Source organism: Phymastichus coffea, unplaced genomic scaffold, assembly GCF_024137745.1.
Source record: "Phymastichus coffea isolate CEN01 unplaced genomic scaffold, Cenicafe_Pcof_1.1 PCOF00030, whole genome shotgun sequence".
In the NCBI taxonomy this organism is placed as follows: domain Eukaryota; kingdom Metazoa; phylum Arthropoda; class Insecta; order Hymenoptera; family Eulophidae; genus Phymastichus; species Phymastichus coffea.
In genome coordinates, this window is record NW_026706841.1 from 1801067 (window position 1) to 1825049 (window position 23983).

Consider the following 23983-nt stretch of genomic DNA (forward strand, 5'->3'; position numbering starts at 1 on the left):
TTTCTATATGACTTATATATCGACTTACTATCATCATAACGGCATTTTACATATAATCCAGTGCTATAGGCTTCATGTTCTTGGAAACTATGTCTCTTAACATTGAGATTTCTATTCGGATCTTCTATAGGTTTTAACAGACATTCAAAATCAGCGTATACAATAAATGGAACTTCCTCTTTATGCTTAAAATTTTTAAATTCTAAAGTAGCATCGACAGGTAAATTAATCCGACACTTATTTATTTTGGAACAGTCAACTTCATGAGATTTCAAATTTTCCTCGTTAGTAAAATAATGAAGGCAACGTTCGCAAAGATAAATTTTTTCAGTATGTTGAGTAACTTGTCTACGAAGGAGAGCAGATAAAGTTTTAATCCATACGTAGTGAGTTTCTAATTTGAATTTTTCATCATCTATTGATATTTTTGGTCTATTAGTATCATTTTCATCAATATATTCGTTTTGTATTAAGAGTAAGTTCACATGTTTAGTTTGTTAAAATTTCGTTATATAGCACGGTGAGACTTCATATTTCGATCCATATTTTTTTAGTATATATAAATTTACACTTATATTATTCAACTTTTCAAATTTAGGTATACTTTTTATTTTTACAGGGAAGCTTATACCATCAAAATTCAGTTCATTCTCATAGGGCTTGTACTTAATACAAGTAAAGTTTCTATAAGAGCTAGAAAATCCTGCGGGGTCTCATTTGAAAGGTCTTGCCAAGACCTTTCAAATGTTGTAAAACATAATTGATTTTATTTGTTTTTTGTACAACTTGTGACGTCATAAACAAATTGTTTTTTTTTAATTTTTTCACATCAACTTCGACCCCGATTTATTTATATAACGGATTCTACGATGGAAAAACTGTTAAGCCATTTGATAGAGCTTTCAAAAACCTAAAAATCCATATCCGGAAAATTTTTTTACCTTTATTTTTTATGAGCTATATGGTGTTTTATACAAAAACAAAGATTTTCAAAAAATGGGCTGTATTTTTTTTATTTTCAACTCTAAAGAAAAAACTCTCAGAAGAAAAAATGTAGTATTTTACAAGAGCTATCAAATGCACCACTCAGAATTTAAAAAAAAAAAATTTTTTTTTCACGTTTTTTAGAATTGAAATTTTTCTGGAAAAAAAACTGAAATTACATATATTTAATAAAATTAGTAAGTAACTAGTATTTATAACTGAATGGGGAGGTTAGATTTCACTTGAGGAAAGTGTGGACGTGTCTTGGATGTGAGCGCGAGTTTTGGCGAGAAAGTCAAAGAGGAAAAGTGTTTGAGGAGAGAAATAGAGGTGAAAAGAGCGTGGAGGTGGAGGAGAAGTGGAGAGGAGAGAGAGAGGCCAGGAGAGGAGCAGGAAAAAGCAGAGAGAGAGGAATAAAGAAAAAAATAAAGTTGAGGTTAAGAGAGAAAACCAGAAAGCGGGAAAGACAAGCAGAGAGGATGGGCGGTAAGAAGTAAAGGCAGAGACAGAAAAGGTAAGACAGGGAATAAAGGTGGGATCACGGGTAGGTATAGAGAATCGAATTAAGGCGTACGAGATAGGATGGAAAGATTTGTGACAACAGAAAAATTAAGAGATAAAGGTGGAAGGTTGGATAAAAAAAGCCCAGAGGAGGAAAAGAAGAAAAGAGTAAAGGTGGTGAGGGGGAGAGAGAGCGGGGGGGGCTGAGGGAGAATATTAGAGGAGAAATGAGGGAGGCAAAGAGATGCAAGAGTGAGAGCGAGGGAAGCGAGATGGACGGGGAGGGGGGAGAAGGACTGGACAACACGATAAGAGAAGGGGCAAAAAGTAGTGGTGCAGAAGAAATAATGGAAAAGATACGGACAGACATAAGGGAATTAAGAGAGGTATGGGAGGAGGAAAGGAAAGAATGGACAGAAATGTTTGAAGAAATAATGGGAAAAATGGAAAGAATGGAGGCAGAGGGGAAAAGAAGAGAAGAAAGGTGGGAGAATGAAATAGGAAAAGTTAGGAAAGAACAAGAGAGAGAGAGAAGAAAGAGAGAAAGAGATGAAAGAAGAAAGAGAAAAAGCAGAACGTTGAGAAAAGAAACTGCAGGAAAAATGGGAAGAGAAGATGGACCAGTTGGAAGAGGAATGCGTGAAACTAAAAGAAAGCATAGAAGGAGGAAACAAGAAGCAAAGAGGTACAGAAGTATGCAATAAGGAAGAATTAGAGCATATGAGAGAAAAAATGGATAGAGAAAGTAGGATAAACAATATAATAGTGACAGACCTAGAGGGGGAGTTAAGATGGGAAAAGAAGGGGGAGGCAGAGGTCTGGTTAAGGGAGGTACTAGTAATGAAAGGAGAGATAGTGAATCTGAGAAGAATAGGAGGAACAACGGAGAGAGATGAGCGGAGAGAAAGAAGAAAAAACATGTGGCAAATTAGATGCGCGTCATGGGAACAAAAAGAAGGAATTATGAAGAAGAAAAAGAATTTGGCACAGAAAACGATATACATAGATCAGGACTGGACGTGGAAGCAGAGAAGGATAAGAGAGGAAGTAAGAAGGAAAGCGAAAGAAATAAGAAGTAAAGGTAAAGAGGTAAAGATGTGGCATAACGGGGTGAAATCAGAGGAAGAAGAATGGTGGTGGAGCGAGAGAGAGGGAAAAATGGTAGGAAAAGGGGTGGAAGGGTTTCGAAAACAATAGGGATAAAGGAGAGAGAGAGAAGAGAAGGGAGAGAGGGGGGAGGAAGGCAGTAAAAATACTATTCTGGAACGTAGCAGGGGTGAGGAGCATGGAGGAAGATGACTGGGAATATGTTAGGGAATTCGACATAATAGGGCTAACGGAAACCTGGGTGAAGAGGCAAGGGGCAAGAACTGGTGTGGAGAAACAACTGAAAGGGTACAGTATAGAGTGGAGAGATTCAAGAAGAGAAGGAAGAAGAGGGAGAGAAATAGGGGGAGGAATAATGGCGGTAAGAGAGAGGAAAGGGATGAATAAGGTTGAAGGAAGAAAGAAAGGACAAGTGAGGTAATAGTAGGAGAAATAAAGATCGGAAGGAAGGAATACATGATAGCATCGGTGTATATGCAACATGGGAAGAAGGAAAACTATGAATACCTAAGTGAAGAGATAGAAGAGAACAGAGGAAAAACAATAATTATAGGAGGAGACTTCAACGCAAGAACAGGAATCGAAGGAAGGGAATGGGAGACAGAAGAAAAACTAGAAGAAACTAAGGCCAAGGATAAAGTGTTAATCGCAGAGGGAGAAGAAATGATAAAATGGCTAGGAGAAATGGGCTTAGTGATAACGAATGGGAGAAAAGAAGGAGATGAAGAGGGAGAAATAACATATATAGGAGCGAGAGGAATGTCAACGATAGACTATGTAGTAGGTAACGAGGAAGGTGATGAGGCGATAAAAAAGGTTAAAATAAAGGAGAGGGTAAAGTCGGACCACTTACCAATAGAGGTGGAATTGGGAGACAAAATAGCGGAAGAAAGAAAAGAAGAGGAAGAAAGAATGATAGACGACTGGAGTGAAGAAGGTATAAGGGAGTATCAGAGATGGATAGATGCAATAGAGGGAACAGATAAATGGAAAGATATAAAAAATAGAGTGAAGAACGCAGTTGTAAAAAAGAAGATAAGGAAAAAAAAAGGATCAAAAAAAAGCTGGTGGAGAAAAGAATGTAAGGCAAAAAGGGATAGGGTGATGGCAGAGTTAAATAAGGTAAGAAAGGGGGAAGGAGACAGAAGCAAATATTTAGAAGCAAAAAGAGAATACAGAGAGGAAATAAGAAAAGCAAAAGAAGAGGAAGGGAAAAGATTGGCAGAAGAAATAAGAACAGATAAGACGAGAAGAAAATTCTGGGATAAAGTGAATAGCAATAGGAAGAAAAGAATTGGATTAGATGAAAATATAGGAAAAGAAGAATGGATAAAGCACTTCAAGGAACAACTGGGAGAGAAAGAACAGGAAGAAAGTAAAGGGGAAGAAACCGAAGACAGCGAAGGAGAGGAAGGTGAAGAAATCAAAGAAAGAGAAGTAAAAGAGGTAATAAGAAAAATGAAAAAGAAAAAGGCTACAGGAGAAGATGGTATAGCAAATGAAGCTTGGGTGGAAGGCACGGAAGGCTTGATAAAAGATATGATAAAATGCTTAAATGGAATATGGAACGAAGAAGGATATCCGGAAGAATGGAGAAAGGGAATAATAGTACCAATATATAAGAAAGGGAGGAAAGAAGAAGTAGGAAACTATAGAGGAATAACGCTGATGGACACGGGATATAAAATATATGCGGAAATACTGAGAAAAAAGCTGGAAAGAGAACTAGAAGCTAAAGAAACGCTAAGTGATACGCAGATGTGATTTAGGAAGAAAAGAGGAACAATGGACGCGATATTTATATTAAAAACAATAATAGGGAAGGAAATAAGGGAAAAAGGAGGAAAACTGTTCGTATTCTTTGCAGACATGAAGGCCGCTTTTGATAAAATAAAGAGGAAGAAAATATGGGAAACAATGAAAGAGAAAGGGATAAATAGAAAAATTAGGAAAAGAATAGAAGAAATATACAAGAAAACAGGGAGTAAAGTAAAAGTTGGAGGAGAAATAATTGGGGAGTTTGAGACTTTCAAAGGCGTAAGGCAAGGGTGCCCTTTGAGCACCACGCTATTTAATCTTGCCTTCGCCGACCTGGAAGGGAAGATCAAGCAGGTGCAGGAAGGAGGGATAGTGATAGGAAGGAAGAAAATATGGACATTAGGATACGCAGATGATATAGTGATGATGGCAAAGAGTGAAAGTGGAATGAAAGTAATGCTGAAAAAATTAAAAAGATACCTGGAAGAAAGGGGATTAGAGTTAAATGTAGGAAAATCAAAGATGATGAAATGCAGGAGAGGAGGAGGAAGGGGGAAGGAAGAAGAATTCGAATGGGATGATGAGAAGATAGAGATGGTGAAAGAGTACAACTACTTAGGATATGTGATAAGCAGAAATAACGGAAACAAAAAGCAGATAAAGAAGGTAGAAGGGAAAATAAATATGGGACTCGGAAAGTTATGGGGGCTAGGAGAAAAGCTATTTAGAGAAAACTGGGAGCTAAGGATGAACCTGTTCGATGCTCTGGCAAAAAGCGTGATTATGTATGGAGCAGAAATCTGGGGATGGAAGAGATATGATGAAATAGAAAGACTACAACTAAAATACATAAAGTGGGTTTTAGGATTAGATAGAAACACGCCAAGTTACCTAATACGATGGGAAACAGGAAGACAAGAAATGAAAGAAACAGCATTAGAAAGAGCAATGAAGTATGAAAACAAAATAAGAGAAGAAATAGTTGGCTCAATAAGAAAAGAAGCATGGAGAGAACTAAAGAAAAGGGAAAGAAATGAAAAAGATAAAAAGGGTAAGAAGGAGGAGAAAGTGGAAAGGCTGGAAAAAAGTAAAATTTACAGAGAGAGAGAAGAGGGAGATGAAATGAGGGAAGAGTTTTGGGAAGAAATAAGAGATGAGCTGAAGAAAAAAGATGAAAAAGAACTAGAAGAAAAGCTAGAGAAATCAAGATACATAAACGAGTGGAAAGAGCTGAAAGAAGAAATGAAAAGGTATAGGTTAAAGGAAATTCAAGGAGAGGGAAGAATAAAAGGCCTGCAAATAAGGGAAAGGTTTAGGCTAGGTAATGAAACGAGAGGAAGCAAGTATTGGGAAAAAGAAGAAAATAAGAGATGCAGAATGTGTATGAAAGAGGAAGAAAATTGGAAGCACATAGTAGAAAAATGTGAAAAAAGCAGAATGGAAGGGGAAGAATGGGAAAAAATAATAATAGGAAGCAGAGAAAAGATAGCGTGGATGATGGAGTTGAAATGGAAAAGAACAAGAAATGAAGAGAAGAAAGAAAAAGAAAAGCAAGAAGACGAAGCTACAAGACCCTAAGGAGAGACGGAAACAGAAGACAGAGAAGCAAGACTCACAGACACATCGACACACACACACATACACACACACATACACACACACAAAACACAAACATACGCGCAATCATAAACATACTCATGCACACACACACACACACAAGATACAAGTAACAGCAACTACATCAGCGAGAGAAAGCAGTATTGGAGGACGGAGCAAAATGGGAAAGAAGAAGATTCGAAGAAGAGAAAGAAAAAGGCAAATTATAAGATACTAAGGAAAAATAAGTGAGGTTGAGGAAAGGAAAGGCAGAGGGAGCAATAGGAAACAAGAAAAAGGTGTCAATGCCTTAATAACGAGAAAGATAGAGGAAATGATTAGCAAGAATGAGAGCAAAAGCAAAGGAAAGGCAAAGGTGAAAAGGCAAAAGAAAATATGCAAGAAAGAGAAAATCAGAAGAGAGGAAAAGGCAGATCTTGGAGAGAGAAAGAGGAAGAGAAGAGTAATCAGAAGAAAAATGAGAAGAAAAGAGGAACAGGCAGGCGTAGAAGACGAGGCCACAAGAGTTGCATACACACCTACAAAGGCACATATTTACACAACATATACACACACACACGCACGCGCGCGCACACACACACACACACACACACACACATACATAATCAACTACACAAACTGGATACGAGACACAAATAGTAATATAAGAGATGTAAAGTAATTTAACATATAAGTTGTAAATAAATAAACTAACTAAACTATAACTGAATGGGCTTACAAACAATGATAACAAGATACATTTATTGAACCATAATTTATTACTTACTTAGAATAGATTAACATAATTTGGTTACAATTTTTCTACAAAATTTATTTATTACAACGTTTCAATAATAACATAACAATAATAATTTCATTTTTTATAATACTAATAACGCTTGTAATTAATATGTTATCACAATCTGAATATAAATTTCAGTTGTAAACAAAAACGAAACAATACTAATTATTTAAACGTTTTTTTCATCGAAATGTCGACCTTTGTTTGCTATAACTACTTTACAAATTCGAGGCATTCGTGCTACAAGTTTCTCTAAAGTTTCTGCACTTATTTTTTTCCACTCATTTTCTATGATATTCCAAACATCCTTCTGGGAAGTAGGTCCTACCTTCCTTACAGCTCTATCTAGATCATCCCACAATAGTTCGATAGGGTTAAGATCAGGAGAGTACGGTAGCCATTCCATCACAACTAATTTTTTTTTCTTCTCCAATTGAGCAAGATAACTTTTACATAACTTTGAAGTATGCTTTGGGTCGTTATCTTGTTGGAACGTAAAGAGCCCTGCCGGGTAAGCATGTCAAAAATGCCCTTGAGGATATCGGATTTCGGACTGGAGGTACTTTTTTGTCATCAAAAGATATGACTTCTCTCAAATTTTCAGACCCCTAGGTGCATGTGGGGCAAGATGGGACGGGGTAATATGGTTTTTGGTTTTCGAAACATATCTTGGTCAATTTTTGAGCTACGTAAAAATTTTTTTTTGGAAAATGTGTCGTTTTTTAAGCCCTACAAGACTGTCTAGTTGAAAAAATTTTAGGCGCGAAATTCAAATTTTTGCGGCCATTTTAAAATTTGAATTTGCCGCAATTTTGTCTGTTTTATAGGTGCATAGCTAAAAAAAATCTTACAATACTTATGAACGAGAAAGTATGTGTGAATTTTTTCAGATTTTTAAAATTGGTGGAAGGAGGTCAAAAAAATTAAAAACCACATTTTCGATGATTTTTTGTACGTACGTGGCCCCTAAATATCCGTAAATTGTTTTCCAAGTAGTTTTCACGCTAAAATCTATTTCATTTGCCTCTTTCATACATTAATAAGCATATCCGTTTTTCAGAACAATTAACCAACGTGTTTTTCACGAATATTCTTCGAAAATAATAACCCACGTGACTGATAAATCATTGAAAAAATAGGTTAATTAATTAATATTTTAGAGAAAGGGTGGGCTAGCGTTATTCAAATAAATTCGAAGATTTCGGTTTGGTGTATTCAAGGAATTTCAGAGTAATATATTTTCCAATACATATGTACAGAGATTGAATTGAAAAAAATTTTGATTTTGTCCTAATCTTCATCACTGTCTTCGTTAATGACGGGCGGTACTTGTTGAACTGCAAAAAGGGAACTTAAAATTTTAGCCGGTTGTATTATTTTCGCAAGATATCTTCCATGCGAGAGATAATATATCACAGCAGCAACGTGAGCACAGCAACCGATCGTGCGATTGCCGTTAGCGCACTCGCAACAGTATCTAACGATACCTGCACAGCCGTTTGTTTGTGGGCGGTAATGAACGAAACAATTATACGTATTTCTATTAACGTGTCTCGACTTCACACGCACTTTTAGAATTTCATTTGTTGCTTTTAAATAGTAAAGTTCAAGCTCGCCATCTTCGTTCATCATTTCGGCCAGATAAGATACGCTCTGCTGCAATTGGTATGTTCCTGAAAACAATATCTTCAAATCCCTTTCAGTTAATTCTGGAAAATCTAGAACGTCACTGGATGTCATTGGTCGAAAAGGTAATTTTCTTCTACTCCAGTGACCATTTTCAGCTTCTGAAGCTAAAGTATTCTCCACATCTTTTCGTTGAAGCATACGTGAAACAATTTCATCCGTCATGGAAGGGTCTGCTACGAATCGCTTTCCGAACTTGTTTTGTAAAAAGCACGCTATCTTACAATACAAGCCAGCTTTTGGCAACATTGTATTGTAAAACTTATGACGAAGTAACTTGTACTTATTACCGATCACACCATGTACAACTTCAACTGGCCACCGGACCGCAGTAACAAAACGAGAGTCGTTATATTCTTGTCTTGTTAACTGTTTTTGTTTTCCTTTGAGAGCTGGCATTAATATTTTGTATCCCATACTTTCAAGATTGTCTTTTACATCACGAAAACCTCTGTCTAGAACCCAGATATCTCCACTGATCATCAATTTTCTCAGACCATCTGGCTTTTTCAATAGGTGATCTAAAATTTGTGCATCATTCAGATTAGCCTCAGAAGGGCCTGCTGAGTCTATAATGTATCCATCCAAAGCACAGATCGTAAACGGTTTGCATAAAGGTACTTTTTTCTGACCAGAAAAAAATTTCCTTTGATACTCATTATTTGCGCTCTTTTCGTGTCGGAGATAAGTTCCATCCCCAATCAAAGCCAGCTGATCTTCCCGAATATTATGTAATGCTTTGGCGACTGGAGTATTATGACTTATTAATTCTTCCCTACTTAGTGCACCAATACCAAAACGTGTTGGAAGTACATCTTTTTCAAAAGCTGTTAAAATAGATTGACAGAAAGCCGAAACCTGCTGCTCGCGTTGAACACCCAGAACAGCGCAAATGACTTTATTTGAATTTCCACTTACTAATTTAAACAGAAAAACAATCAATGCTTGTGTCACATTTCGAGATTCCGAATCTCTCAAGGATATCATCATATCGCGTAATTCTATAATATTTTCCCAACTCAACCCAGCAGTCAGCACGTTCAAGCGCTCCTCCGGAAAAGAAAAATCTCCAATTCTGTCATGAATTTCAGAATCTACTCGAATAGATAATTGTTCAAGTAGTTTTGATAATTCCGGAACTGGAATCATACTTGTCGATGAGAAAACCTCAATGCTCTTCAATTCTTCGTCATAAAACCTCTTGTTTATCAGGTGTTTAATGCAACATCTATTACCGTTAGGAATATATATTCTCTTTTTTGCATAAACTTGCATCCGAGCCTGATCTGGAACTAACACAAGGTTTTTAATTGATTTGCATAAACAGCAGTAAGCATGAGTGCTGAGTGTTCTTGTAATTGACATTTCAACTAATTCGACTTCTTCCATCGGTTTTGCTTCTGGATAAAAAACTCCTGGACTATTTGTAGATGATAGAGATGACTGGGTTTCAGTAGGAGGTGTTTCTGAAAATAATTCTCCCGCGTTTTCCAGAACTGCAGTTTTGACTTGATTCTCTTTATTCTGATGCACGAATTTCCTCATCTTCGAGAAACATTTTGAACATATTATAGTATTGAGATCTACTGTCTCATCGAATATTGCATAAAATTGAGATATTTCTTCATCAGTATCTAACGATTTTTTGTATCCTGAAAGTTTCTTCAGGGGAATGCTGCAACCTGGACACTTTGTTTGTTTTTTCTTTTGCTCTGACATGCTAATCTGTAAATTAATTTTCGAAATTAAAAAAGGAATCTTTCATTTAAGAAAATTAGTGTATGAATAATAAAGGTTCTGATACAACTGAAAAAAAAAGCAAACAATCTCTAAAGAGCAATGAAATACTGCGTAAAAAAGCATAATTTTTTCGAATGATTAGATTTTTTCACTGTTTTTGTAAATAATAATTTTTAACAAGCATTCGTAAAATATATCTCTAATTCTTTACACATCTTATTTCAAAGACCGTAAAATTTCTCATTCAATACAACAAAATGTCCGAGAAAAGTTTTAAATTTTGCAGTTCAATACTAGTGTTCAATAAACTGAATTGTAAAGTGATTAGTTTGAAATAAATAAACTTTTCAAATGCAGCTAACTCAAAAATATAATGGCTCTGAATAAATAAGAATACTGGCCGGTGTTAACATTTTGATAAAAAATGAAAAATATGAAGTTGAAGAAATATTCAGTTGTCGGAGTGATTATTTGAGAGAAACAAAATATAATTTTTGCTTCAAACAAACCTTGTGATAATGTACATATTGATTTGACTAAAAGAAATAAGAATTGTCCTACTGTTAGAAACATGATTACCCAAGAATTTTTATAGAGAATCTTTTAAATGATATGATGTTATAGATAAATCACAGCTGAAAAATCTCAAGAATATCATCAAAAGTTTTATTCAAGATCAAGAATGTGATCACATGACAATGAAGCGAAATAAACTGTTTTTACTACGTGCGAGTGAGCATTCTAATAGCGAGAAAAGTAATCATATTTGCTTTATTTATCATAGAATATCTAAAATATATTTCGAACTACATGTTGACATTGAAAACTAACTAACAAATCATGTTTTCATAAAAGTAAAACTATTAAAGCTTTCCAAACAGTATATTGTAAACTGTGATATTTGATTGACGATGAAAATGGTTATAAAATTAATAATACAACAAAGAATTGGAAAAAAGTTGAAAAAATGGTATGATAAAAAATTTTAAAAAGTTCTGTGCAGCATGTCATAGCAAATAATTTTTGTGAACTAAAACAATTGTAAGACATGCCGTCCAATGGGTTGTTAAAGTGAAATTACAGTTCAATGAGTATTCAGTGTATAGAATCCAATGTTTAGAAACTAAGCGAGTGAGATGCAAATAGTACAATTGTAAATTTTATTCAACATGTGGAGTAAACTATAGTATGTTTTAATCAAAAGTAGCTTAGGCAAGCTCAAGGCAAGAAGTAAAATAAAGACACAAATAGCTTCATGAGTACCTTTGTTAGGAACTGGTACATAATAAATATTGCCATTAAATTATAAACCTCAAGTCAAATTTTCATAAAGAATGGTGACAAGAAATATCGATAAATTGCAAATCTTGAACCCGAGTTCTAGATTTAAAATTAATTCAGAAACTAATATGAGACTAGTTACTATTTCCATGAGTCTATAATATTTTTTCTAAGTATACAACAATACACATTTCAGTTTCTATCTTACATGGTTCTATATTATACCAATTGCCATAAAAAACAGTACTAACAGTAAAATCTTACTAATTCATTCCATGTAGAATAATCTGTGTAAAGAAAGGGGTTAGGTTGTTAACTTTATTTTTTTCAGATAAATGTTCACATGAATGTTGTCTCAGACTGGGCAAATATTGAATCAATTTGAATAGTAGTTCAATAAGAAATGGACATTTTAATTTTTTTCAGAAATGTTATGCAGTAATTATCATATTTATCGTACGTTATAATATAATAAAGTTTCAATACATTTCTTTGCTCTTTATGAGATTAAACTAATTATAGTTTTTCAGACTATTATTAATTACTAGACAAAAAGCTTCTTTAACAGAATTCAGAAACCTTTTTAAATTGTATTATATGCTGTTCATTTTCTATTTAATTATAAAATACTCAGTTAATTTGAAAGCTCACTTTTATTAACATCAATTCCGTTTGAAGCTTGAAAAATATATTCAATTGATAGGATCTGTTACACAATCATAAACTTGTTATTGTCAACATAACACTTGACTTCCAACTCTTATGTTAATACTGTTTATGATATATACTTTATTTGATAAATTGTGATCAAAATATTTTCAGCAATGGACAAACAAGAATAACATAAGAAATGATTCTTTAAAAATCTGTATACATGTCATGAACGACATCAACAGGTGTACCATAACGAATTTTGAAATTGTCACTCGGATATAATAAATGTGAGATAATTCGAAAACTGATAATTTTTTCAGATTGTGCATCTCTTTCAACGTCGAATATAATTACAAAACCATTTGTGCGTTATTCATTTACACCTGAACAAATCAAAATCCGTTATAAATTCTGAGTTCCGATTGGCAATTCAACAAATTCAACGATACCAATGCGCCGCTCTGGTGGCCAAGAAAGAAAACTGAGCAACGCCTGAAAGTTTGAAAACTAGCATAGGAAAAGGCATGAATTCCATAAAAAAAAAATTTCCTGGGCCCTGAATACGTAAAAATCAACTAAAATTGAAAGAAAATTATGTTTTTGATTTTTGTATAGTTGAGAAGTTATTAAATTATGTCTAGTTTTTTTTACATATTAATTTACATCTTACGAGTAGTGTAGAAGTGAGAATAGATTTTCTTGTTCAGGCGCTGGCCGATGGGGGTAAAAATTTACAATCCAAGAGTTATTTTATGTACTTTAACATACTGAACACAAATCTCGAAAGTAGATTGGCGAAAATTTAACAGAAAATTAGTTATAAACCATAAAAAGTCCATTTATTATTTTAGCAACATTTTTTAGCAACATCCCTTATTTCATAACGAATATGTCGGTTCTTTTAGATTTGAAAAATATTGATTAGAATTGATACATGAAAAGTAGAGTTGATACATGAAAAAAACGTGATTTCCCACTATTATAAGAAACCAAAATCTTCGAATTTATTTGAATAACGCTAGCCCACCCTTTCTCTAAAATATTAATTAATTAACCTATTTTTTCAATGATTTATCAGTCACGTGGGTTATTATTTTCGAAGAATATTCGTGAAAAACACGTTGGTTAATTGTTCTGAAAAACGGATATGCTTATTAATGTATGAAAGAGGCAAATGAAATAGATTTTAGCGTGAAAACTACTTGGAAAACAATTTACGGATATTTAGGGGCCACGTACGTACGAAAAATCATCGAAAATGTGGTTTTTAATTTTTTTGACCTCCTTCCACCAATTTTAAAAATCTAAAAAAATTCACACATACTTTCTCGTTCATAAGAAGTATTGTAAGATTTTTTTTAGCTATGCACCTATAAAACAGACAAAATGGCGGCAAATTCAAATTTTAAAATGGCCGCCAAAATTTGAATTTCGCGCCAAAAATTTTTTCAACTAGACAGTCTTGTAGGACTTAAAAAACGACACATTTTCCAAAAAAAAATTTTTACGTAGCTCAAAAATTGACCAAGATATGTTTCGAAAACCAAAAACCATATTACCCCTTCCCATCTTGCCCCACATGCACCTAGGGGTCTGAAAATTTGAGAGAAGTCATATCTTTTGATGACAAAAAAGTCCCTCCAGTCCGGAATCCGATATCCTCAAGGGCATTTTTGACATGCTTACCCGGCAGGGCTCTTTGCGACCAATTATTCTTGTTCCGGAAGATACAACATTTTTTTCAAGAATTTTTTTGTAACCTTCTTTTTTCAACTTGCCATCAATTTTAAGAAGGTCACCAACCTTAGAACTACCAAAACAACCCCATACCATTACTGAGCCGCCACCATGTTTAACCGAAGCACACATATTTTTCTCTAAATGTTTTTGCTTATTTTTTCTCCGCACAAAACATCTGCGTTTACTACCAAAAACCTCGAATTTGCTCTCATCAGACCACAAAACTTTTTTCCAATCATCAATGGTCCAAATTTTATGTTTTCTGGCCCAAGCCAATCGTTTCTTTTTATTAATCGGTTTTAGTAATTGCTATTCGACCGTATAGTCCATCTTCATGAAGTCGTCTCTTTATCGTAGTAACACTAAGTTTAACATCATACGCTTTTTGAGTTTCAACAGCAAGTTCGGGTGCCGTGAGTCTTGGATTATGTGTACTTGTACTACAAATGTGTTTATCAGTAGCGCTCGTAGTTTTCCTAGGCCTTCCTCAAATTTTTTTGTTTTTGATATTTCCTTGAGTTATGAATTTTTTAATGTTATAATCAACTGTTCTTCTTGGAATATTCAAAATTTTGGAAATTTCATTATTACTTTTATTCACTTTATGCAAGGCTCCTATCTCAGATCGCTCTTCAATGCTTAAGTTTCTTTTTTTCGTCATTTTTAATGAACAAAAAATACATGCATAATTTACTGACTAGATTGGACACATTGATATTTCACTCATTAAACCTGATAAGAGACTGAATTTCCATACGTATTCTCTGCTATATGTACACTCCCGCCCAATAATCTTTGCCCACCTGAGAACAAAACGACTATAACTTTGAAACTCCATGTCTCGGCTGGAAATACACCTACAGAGCTCTGCAGGGGCTCATTTGAAAGGGTTTTTCGAGCACTTTTCAATGGTGTATATTAAAATCATGCTTAGATATTTTCCTTGCAGATAGGGCGGCGAATATCAAAACAAAAATTACGAAATTTTTGCTTTTTCTTTAACCGCTAGCCATTTTGAGAAAAAAAATCGTAGAAAAATTCTAAACATAGCATTTTTAAGCTCTTTTTCTGCACTATCCAAAACACTCATTCAAAAATAATTTTCGTCTAAATTCAGCGATTATATGAGCATTTCATTCAAAAACAGCATCTATATTCATTGCTCTGTATCTCGGAAAATTCGAATTGTAGAAAAAAATTTTCTTGGAAGAAAATGTTCTATTTTGTAAGTGGAATACGTGAACGAAATTTCATAATCATATGAAAACATTTTTTTTTCAGTCGTAATATCAAGTAGTCTAATTTTTTCAATATTTCACTTTGGAATAATAAAACAGATCATTTATACTCGAAGCTATTCTATTAATTGTAGACAAATTTTAATTGTATGCAAATCTCGATCAACGAAAAATCTAAGTAGAAAAATTAATCTAATCTACCAAAACTGACATAACTAATGATTAGTGAAAAAAATTTTTTTTTAATGTTGTTCTAATCTTCTAAAAAATTGTTTACCATAGTAACATATTATTGAAGTATGGCACCGAGAGATTATAATAAACGTTATCAAGTTATTGGATTTCACATAAATGGTAAAAGCAATCGTCAGATTGCTAGTATTCTCAATATTCCTCGTCGAACCGTAGACTACAATGTAAATAAATTTAAAAGTAGCGGCAATTTTGAAGACAAGAAGCGCTCTGGTAGACCGCGGAAACGATTGCTTTTACCATTTATGTGAAATCCAATATCTTGATAACGTTTACTAAAATCTCTCGGTGCCATACTTCAATAATATGTTACTATTGTAAACAATTTTTTAGAAGATTAGAACAACATTAAAAAAAATTTTTTTTCACTAATCATTAGTTATGTCAGTTTTGGTAGATTAGATTAATTTTTCTACTTAGATTTTTCGTTGATCGAGATTTGCATACAATTAAAATTTGTCTACAATTAATAGAATAGCTTCGAGTATAAATGATCTGTTTTATTATTCCAAAGTGAAATATTGAAAAAATTAGACTACTTGATATTACGACTGAAAAAAAATGTTTTCATATGATTATGAAATTTCGTTCACGTATTCCACTTACAAAATAGAACATTTTCTTCCAAGAAAATTTTTTTCTACAATTCGAATTTTCCGAGATACAGAGCAATGAATATAGATGCTGTTTTTGAATGAAATGCTCATATAATCGCTGAATTTAGACGAAAATTATTTTTGAATGAGTGTTTTGGATAGTGCAGAAAAAGAGCTTAAAAATGCTATGTTTAGAATTTTTTTAGAATTTTTTTTCTCAAAATGGCTAGCGGTTAAAGAAAAAGCAAAAATTTCGTAATTTTTGTTTTGATATTCGCCGCCCTATCTGCAAGGGAAATATCTAAGCATGATTTTAATATACACCATTGAAAAGTGCTCGAAAAACCCTTTCAAATGAGCCCCCGCAGAGCTCTGTAGGTGTATTTCCAGCCGAGACATGGAGTTTCAAAGTTATAGTCGTTTTGTTCTCAGGTGGGCAAAGATTATTGGGCGGAAGTGTATACTCGTACATTCATGAAAGTCAAGTAAATCAAACCACGTAAACACTCAGTGATTATCACAGTGATAAACGGTGAGCACAATACTGTAGAAAGTCATTAAAAATGAAAACAATGCAAATTCCTCTGTTACAAACGTCGAATACAATAAATGTATCTTGTTATCATTGTTTGTAAGCCCATTTAGTTATTAATACTAAATACTTACTAATTTTATTAAATATATGTAATTTCAGTTTTTTTTCCAGAAAAATTTCAATTCTAAGAAACGTAAAAAAAAAAATTTTTTTTTTTTAAATTCTGAGTGGCGCATTTGATAGCTCTTGTAAAATACTACATTTTTTCTTCTAAGAGTTTTTTCTTTAGAGTTGAAAATAAAAAAAATACAGCCCATTTTTTGAAAATCTTTGTTTTTGTATAAAACACCATATAGCTCATAAAAAATAAAGGTAAAAAAATTTTCCGGATATGGATTTCTTAAGTTTTTGAAAGCTCTATCAAATGGCTTAAACGTTTTTCCATCGTAAAATCCGTTATATAAATAAATCGGGGTCGAAGTTGATGTGAAAAAATTAAAAAAAAACAATTTGTTTATGACGTCACAAGTGGTACAAAAAACAAATAAAATCAATTATGTTTTACAACATTTGAAAGGTCTTGGCAAAAATGAAACCCCGCAGGATTTTCTAGCTCTTATAGAAACTGAGCCATAAAACTCTAAAGTTTTGATGATTTCAGCAAGGGGATGGCAAATCTTTATGGACGGTAGTGTAGTTTTAGAGGAAATGCAAACGTCCTATCTCACTCAAAGAATGTCTACGTATGTCTGTAGCGTTACTCATATTGTAAAAAACATCTTACCTGATAATATTGCGAGCGTTCGGTAGGATTTTCGATGGTCAGTCTCAAGGGAAACTTCGAGCTGTTCATAGTGAATTATGAAATTGGTGATTAGTTTTTTTTAAATTAGTACTTGTGTAAAAAAAATTTTTTTTGTTAGTGTTTAACCTTTTAAGGACGGGGATTTTTACGTTAAAATTTGAGTTTTTTTTTGCACAATATTTGTGCATAAAATGAAAGAATATGTCACGTGGAGTGCCTGACAAAATTGGTGGTCGATATATCGACCAGTCCTGTCCTTAAAAGGTTAAAGAGTTATTTAAAATAGTGAAAATGGAGAATGTAGTGAGCACCTGTCAGTTTCTAGAAACTGTAAGTGAACGTTTCTAAAAATTAAAAATATTATATATATATATATATATATATATAAATTTAATGATCTTTATTGAATAATTTACTGAATACGAATGCTATCCCGCATGAGCTGCTGTATCGGCTGCTCATAGTTCTTTTAAACACTGTAAGCTTTTTTTATATTATTTAATATTTAATATTTGAATATTTATTTATTTATTTTCAGTCGCTCAGGTGCGCAAGCTACAACACACCACACGTTGCCCAATTAACTCAAATGATTGCGGTTGTTCGACAAGTAAGTTTTATTATTATTATTATTATTATTATTTTTTTTTTTTTTTACAAGGAGTTGCGGAATCCTTTTTGCGGATTCCCCTTAGTCTTGATATCTAAGGGGGTATGTGGGACTCCCCAAAAAAAAAGACAGGCCTACCCACTAAACCGCCATCTCCTTGTTGTCCCAGCCAGGGACTATGTTGATATTACTTCTGACTGGGGGGTTCTGTCTGTGTTCGTCCGTTCGTATCGTTTCACCGTGCGTCTTTACGTCGTTATACCTCGGACCTGCCCTCTGTTATCTCCTTCATGAATTACATGCTTTATGCTGACGACACGCAGGTCTACATTCACTGTCATCCCGGCAGCCTTGCGGAGGCTTTGGAGAAGGTGCAGCTTGATGTGCAGGCTATAGCGGACTGGGCCCTAAGAAACGGTATCTCTCTTAACCCTTTGCGGCACAGTAGGAATACGTATTCCCACCTTTTTTCATAGCATTTTTTGCAAATTTAGAATAGTTTTTGATGAATTTACCCTGAGTTTTTTGTTGTTTTACGATTATAGGATGATATACAATTGAAATTTACGTCAATTGGTGCCACAACTTTTATTAATTTGTTAATATTGTTAAACAAAGACGAAAAAACAGCCCTATTTATAAACAAAATTCATTATTGAAGAAACTTTCAGTTATAATTTTACAAAAATTTATACAAAGGAGTTTTTGGGATCGCTAATCACGATTCTGAATCTAGAATTTCGAAATTTCAAATGGTGAATCCAATATCAGATTGATTTTTTTTTGTATTTTTATTTTTTGTTTTGTTTTTTTTTTTCACTTTTATATTTTTATCTTCTCACCTACAATTTTTTAAATATCTTAGCTTTCTAATTCATTTCAATCTTTCATGAATGATACTTCAAAAAGCAATTTCTGTCTACTTGTAAACATAATGGTACGTTGCACGTACTACATGACCATTTAGTTCGCACATCTTTTGTTTTTGTACTGCAGTGAGCGCATCTCCTATAATTATCAATGGGTGTTGGCATATGAGCAGATAGAGAGCGTCTTTTTTCAACAGAAACTTGTGGTTTCTGAAGATTGGTTTGTGTAGGTTGTCGCTTTCTTCCTTTTTTAGTTGGAATTTTGTGAGAAACCAATCGATCCACTAAAAGTAGTCTGAACTTCTTCAATGTTATAGGATTATCAGCGTTTATTTTTGAAAATATGATGAATGAATTTGTAATAGTTAGATCAATGAAATGCCAGAATAATTTGTGCCACCACTTTTTGGACTTTCGATCTATTTTATATGTAGATAACAAACGATCAGCGTTATCGACAAATCCCATGTATTTGTTGTAATCAGAGCACATAACTGGACAATCTACCTGCACTCGTGTGCCATCTTTCTGTGTTCGATTTACTGTTGTCACTTTGGATGGATCATGGTAATTTGACAGGAAACAAACACCTTTCTTATCCATCCATTTTATCCATGTAATACCAGTATCAGACGTTCGAAAATCGCATTGTCCATGTTTCATTTGTTTGTCAAGCATTACAAATTTAGGTAACCCAGTACGATTGGAACGTACAGTTCCGCAAGCAAATATTTTGTCTTCTTTCAGCGAAATTAATAGATCGACACCAGTGAAGAAATTATCAAAGTACACATGGTGATTTTTACCAACAAGTTCACGCGTCAAATCTTTGACAACTCGTGCTCCTAACTGTTTCTCAGAACTTTCGGTTTTGCCAGTATAAACTTGAAATTCACATACGTAACTGGACTCATCCGCACGAACCCAACATTTATATCCTCGTTTTATTGGTTTTGCTGGCAAGTATTGCTTCAGGCTACTTCGACCTTCGAATTTTATCATGGATTCATCGATAGATTGATATTTGCTTGGTTTCCAGCAAGTTTTGAATGTTTCTTGAAGTCTATCCAGCAATGGTCTCAATTCATACAATTTATCATAATTAGGCTCACCTTTTTTAGGTTCTGTGCTGTTGTCGGATATATGCAAATTACCTAATATGAATTCGAAACGAACAACCGGCATTAGCGAGCTTATATATGAATCCTTCAACTTTGGGTCACTCGACCAATAGTCGCGATAAGAAGGCAGTTTTTTTATTCCCATCAGAATATTAATTCCTAGAAAAATCAGTTACTCTTCTTTTTTGATTAATTGCTTTTCCTGAGTTTTCTCCTGTGTATATTTATTTGTTTGCTGAACTAGTAAATCCAGCATGTCGTCAGGAAAAAGACACAAAAAAATATCTAGTGGAGATTTTACGTTTTCGAGGATATTTGGTCCGAAATCAGCAGTGAATTGATCATCTCTATTTTTTCTTTTTTTCTTCCATACTTCATTGCCAGAGCGTTCTCCTTGATCTTCATCTGAATTGCTGTCACCTTCATTCTCTTCAAGCTGATCTTCGGTTTCTACATTTATATCATCCTCCTCTTGGTCTGAATCAACAAGTCCATCTACTGACTCCGTGTCGCTAGGAATATCAGCGATTTCCATTTTGTATGAGATACGTTAATATTTGTAATTATAAAAAAACTCGACTACTTGATAAAAAAAATTTTTAATGCTACAGGATCGGTACAAGCTCTTACGAAAATTGCAACTCACAACAGATTTTAGTGTATTATACTACAATGATCCGTACGAATCTATTTTATCGCTCTAAAATTGTTTTTTCATCGGTCTCCAATAGATGACTTGAAATGTTCGATGTGCTATATAACTGAAAGAATTTTTAACACTTGCTATATTTTTACTCTTATGTATACGTATATAATTTCACGATTATTGAAGTCAAGTAAGTTTGGTAATGATTTATCCTCTGATTTACTGAATTTGCATTGGATCTAATGGAGTACCAGCATACAGAAATTACAACATTTGAACAGATGACGGTTTGTTACAGCCTCTATTGATGGAAGGAGTTGACTTTTAAAAATATGGAATTTCAGAACTTTCCGCAGAAAGAAAGGAAATTTTCGAAGAAATATGATCACCTATCCCGAAAACCTCTACATGCACATTTTCAGAAGAAATTCTGAAATATCAATATTTGCTGTCGTCTTGGATTCGTTATTACGAATTTCGGAAATTTGAGTTTAGATTCATAATTAGCGACCGCAAAAACCCTTGTATACCAACTTTCAATAAAATAAAAAATATACACCAAATTTTTGCCGCAATCTTGGATCCGCTATTTTGAACTTCGAAAATCTGAGTTCAGAATCGTGATCAACGATCTCAAAAACCTTTGTATACCAATTTTCAATAAAATAAAAGAAAATAACCCAAATTTTTGCCGCCATCTTGGATCCGCCATTTTAAATTTTGAAATTCTGAGTTCAGAATCGTGATCTGCGATCCCAAAAACCCTTGTATACCAATTTATACGAAAACTGGTTTCTCTGAAAAATGTATGCCGCAAAGGGTTAACCTCACCAAGACCAAGGTCATGATACTAGGCAGCGAACAGTACGTTAGGGCTATCAACTTGAACGACATCGTGAAGATCACCATTAACGAGGTTCCACTCGACTATGTTACCAGTGCTCGCAACCTGGGTGTGACACTTACTCCCACGCTAAATTGGTCCGAACATGTTAGAAGCATGACGAGGAGGTTATACGGCTCTCTGGCTTCACTCCGCTTCCACAGGAAATCTCTCTCGACTACCCTCAGAAAAGTTCTTGTCGAGTAGCTCATTTTCCCACATTTCGATTACCTTTCAGTGGTCTGTATTCAGCTTGATGGAGAACGCTCTTCTACGCTTCAAGTTGCCCAAAACGTCTGCGTACGCTTCGTAATAGGATGGATCCCTTATATACCTACTCTATCCCTAAACAGCCACATCACCCACCAATGATTAGCCCTAGGCTGGCTATCCCTTACCCCAAATAGGTATAGAGCCCTCGCCGTTCTGGCCTACTCTGTTGTGTCCAGAAAATCGCCACAGTATCTAGCTAAAAACCTGTCTGTCCTGCTTGATAGTGTCATTATCCGGCTCTCGGGTCGCCATCCACCGTCTACGTTTGAATAAAAGGCTCCTTGAACTGAGGCCTGGAACCATTCTTGTGTGATCCTTGCTCAGAGAATATTCAACTCATTGAGTGTGACCCTGTTCTCCACGGATCGGATCTCTGACTTCAAGGATTGGACATGTGATCTATTTTTAAATTATGAGACTAGAGCATGGAGAGAGGGCGATTCACGAAAAATTAATGCCAGTACCAGCACTGTCTGATTACACTCGCATACCAAACAAGGTCAATCCAGTCGCGTTCTCCCAAAATTATCCATCCTCCCACAAATACCCCTCTATCGACCTTTGGTTCATGAAATAGCTAATTAAACATGGGTGTTTTTTAGCCGAATGTACGTCGCTCCACTTTTATATCTTTCCTCCTTTCAGACCGTTTTTCTGTAAAATAGATGCCTTCGCGCTTTCATTACTTTTACTATTTTTATTATTTTGTACTACTTTTATTATTTTTATTGTTCTTATTATTTTTATTATTTTTATTACTTTTATCGTCTTTATTATTTATATTATTTTTCATCTGTTATTATTGTTATTTTTGTTGTTTAATCTGTTATTTTAATTATATTGTTCTTTATATATTTTTATTTTACTATATTTTACATATTTTATTCTATTTTCATTTTACATACACATTCTTAGTCTTCTTACTGTTATTGCCATTGTACATTCGCTGCTCACTGTACATAAGACTCACGCATTTTCACCTAATTCATCTTCTTTAAATAGTTAAATGCGTTACTATTTTTTCTTGCATCTCTTCTTTTGTCATTTTAAAATTTTGTTATTGTTTGATTTGTACATTTTCTAAACTGCCAGACGGGGTTCTACCTCATTGGTGCAATAAACGAACTAATCTAATCTAATCTCTCTCTCGGGACATCCTACCCTTTTTTACGGCCTTGTTTTAACGAGCGGCGAGTCCGTAGGCTTTCCAACAGACACACAACATATGCAACATCATCTATTGCTCCGTTCATGTGTTGAAGGGCTGCCGAACAATTCCTTTAAGTGTCGCTTTCACCTCTGGTAAGAACGAGCTGAGAATACCTTCGACACGACTTGTGCAGTTGATAAATTTTGATATTTGATATAAAGGTGTTCGAAAGCATGCTCAAATTCGGTAAACGCGTAAACGGCACAAACACATTTGACACAGTAGATCATCCCATACTGCTAAATAAATTTACCACTATGGAATACGAGGAAAAGCTTATAATCTTATCAAAAGTTACCTAACCAACAGAAAACAAATTGTGAAAATAAATAACCGTATTAGTAAACCAGAAATAGTATACATGGGAGTACCATAAGGAACAATCCTGCGGAGACAGAATGGTTTTATTGGCAGCCCAGGTGAACACATGGGCGTTAGAGCTGACCTCCGCACAACGCGAGTGTTACCTGGAGGTCTTAGAGCTGTGTAAGAACAGTTGCGTTATCCAGCAGGTACCTTGGCTAGGAAGATGGTTGTTTGGAGAGTAGAGCGTCGCAGACTTTGAAGAGACCACGCTGAGATAATAGGTGGCGGGACACGGGAGGCACGCCCGTCCGGTGTGGCTCAATACGACCTACAACAAATTGAAAAATGCCAACGAGATGATGCCCAGCGATTATCCACTGAGGCTCATCAATAGGGAGAAGTTCGCCTTGGCAAATTTGTCAAAGACTTTCGCCTGCCTGGATGAGGACTCAGAGATTGAAGCCGGCCGCTAGGAAGATGCAATCAATCTGAGAAACCTCAACACTTAAGATCATAAGGAATGGAACAGGATATGGAGCAACCCGGAATTGGGGTCACAGGAGACTCGTATCAACAAGAACTATCTTTTTATTTTAATTTCTTGATCATAGGAGTTATCCCTTTAAATAACTACAACTCTTGTTTTCTTATAGACGTTTCGCAATTTTATTTATTTATTGCCACCTCAGTACACATCTGTTTAATATATTGTTGACATAAAGTGAATTGTTTCAATGTTAAACTTAGTAATAAAATAAATGTAAACATACGCTTTGTAACAATCTTTATA

At 34.4% G+C, this 23983-nt stretch overlaps 2 protein-coding genes across 5 annotated transcripts in view; one reads left to right on the plus strand and one right to left on the minus strand.

Moving 5' to 3' along the window:
- Positions 1-23983, plus strand: part of LOC131663040 (BTB/POZ domain-containing protein 17) — a 355591-nt gene that overhangs the window by 102763 nt on the left and 228845 nt on the right. For all 4 annotated transcript variants that reach the window (XM_058933095.1, XM_058933094.1, XM_058933097.1 and 1 more), the window contains one exon: positions 17814-17885. The gene's annotated coding sequence lies outside the window, so the exon portion shown is untranslated. The remainder of the gene's footprint in view (positions 1-17813; positions 17886-23983) is intronic.
- Positions 8039-10153, minus strand: LOC131663050 (uncharacterized). Its single transcript, XM_058933116.1, has one exon. The coding sequence runs from the start codon at positions 10151-10153 to the stop codon at positions 8039-8041; it is 2115 nt and encodes a 704-aa protein (XP_058789099.1).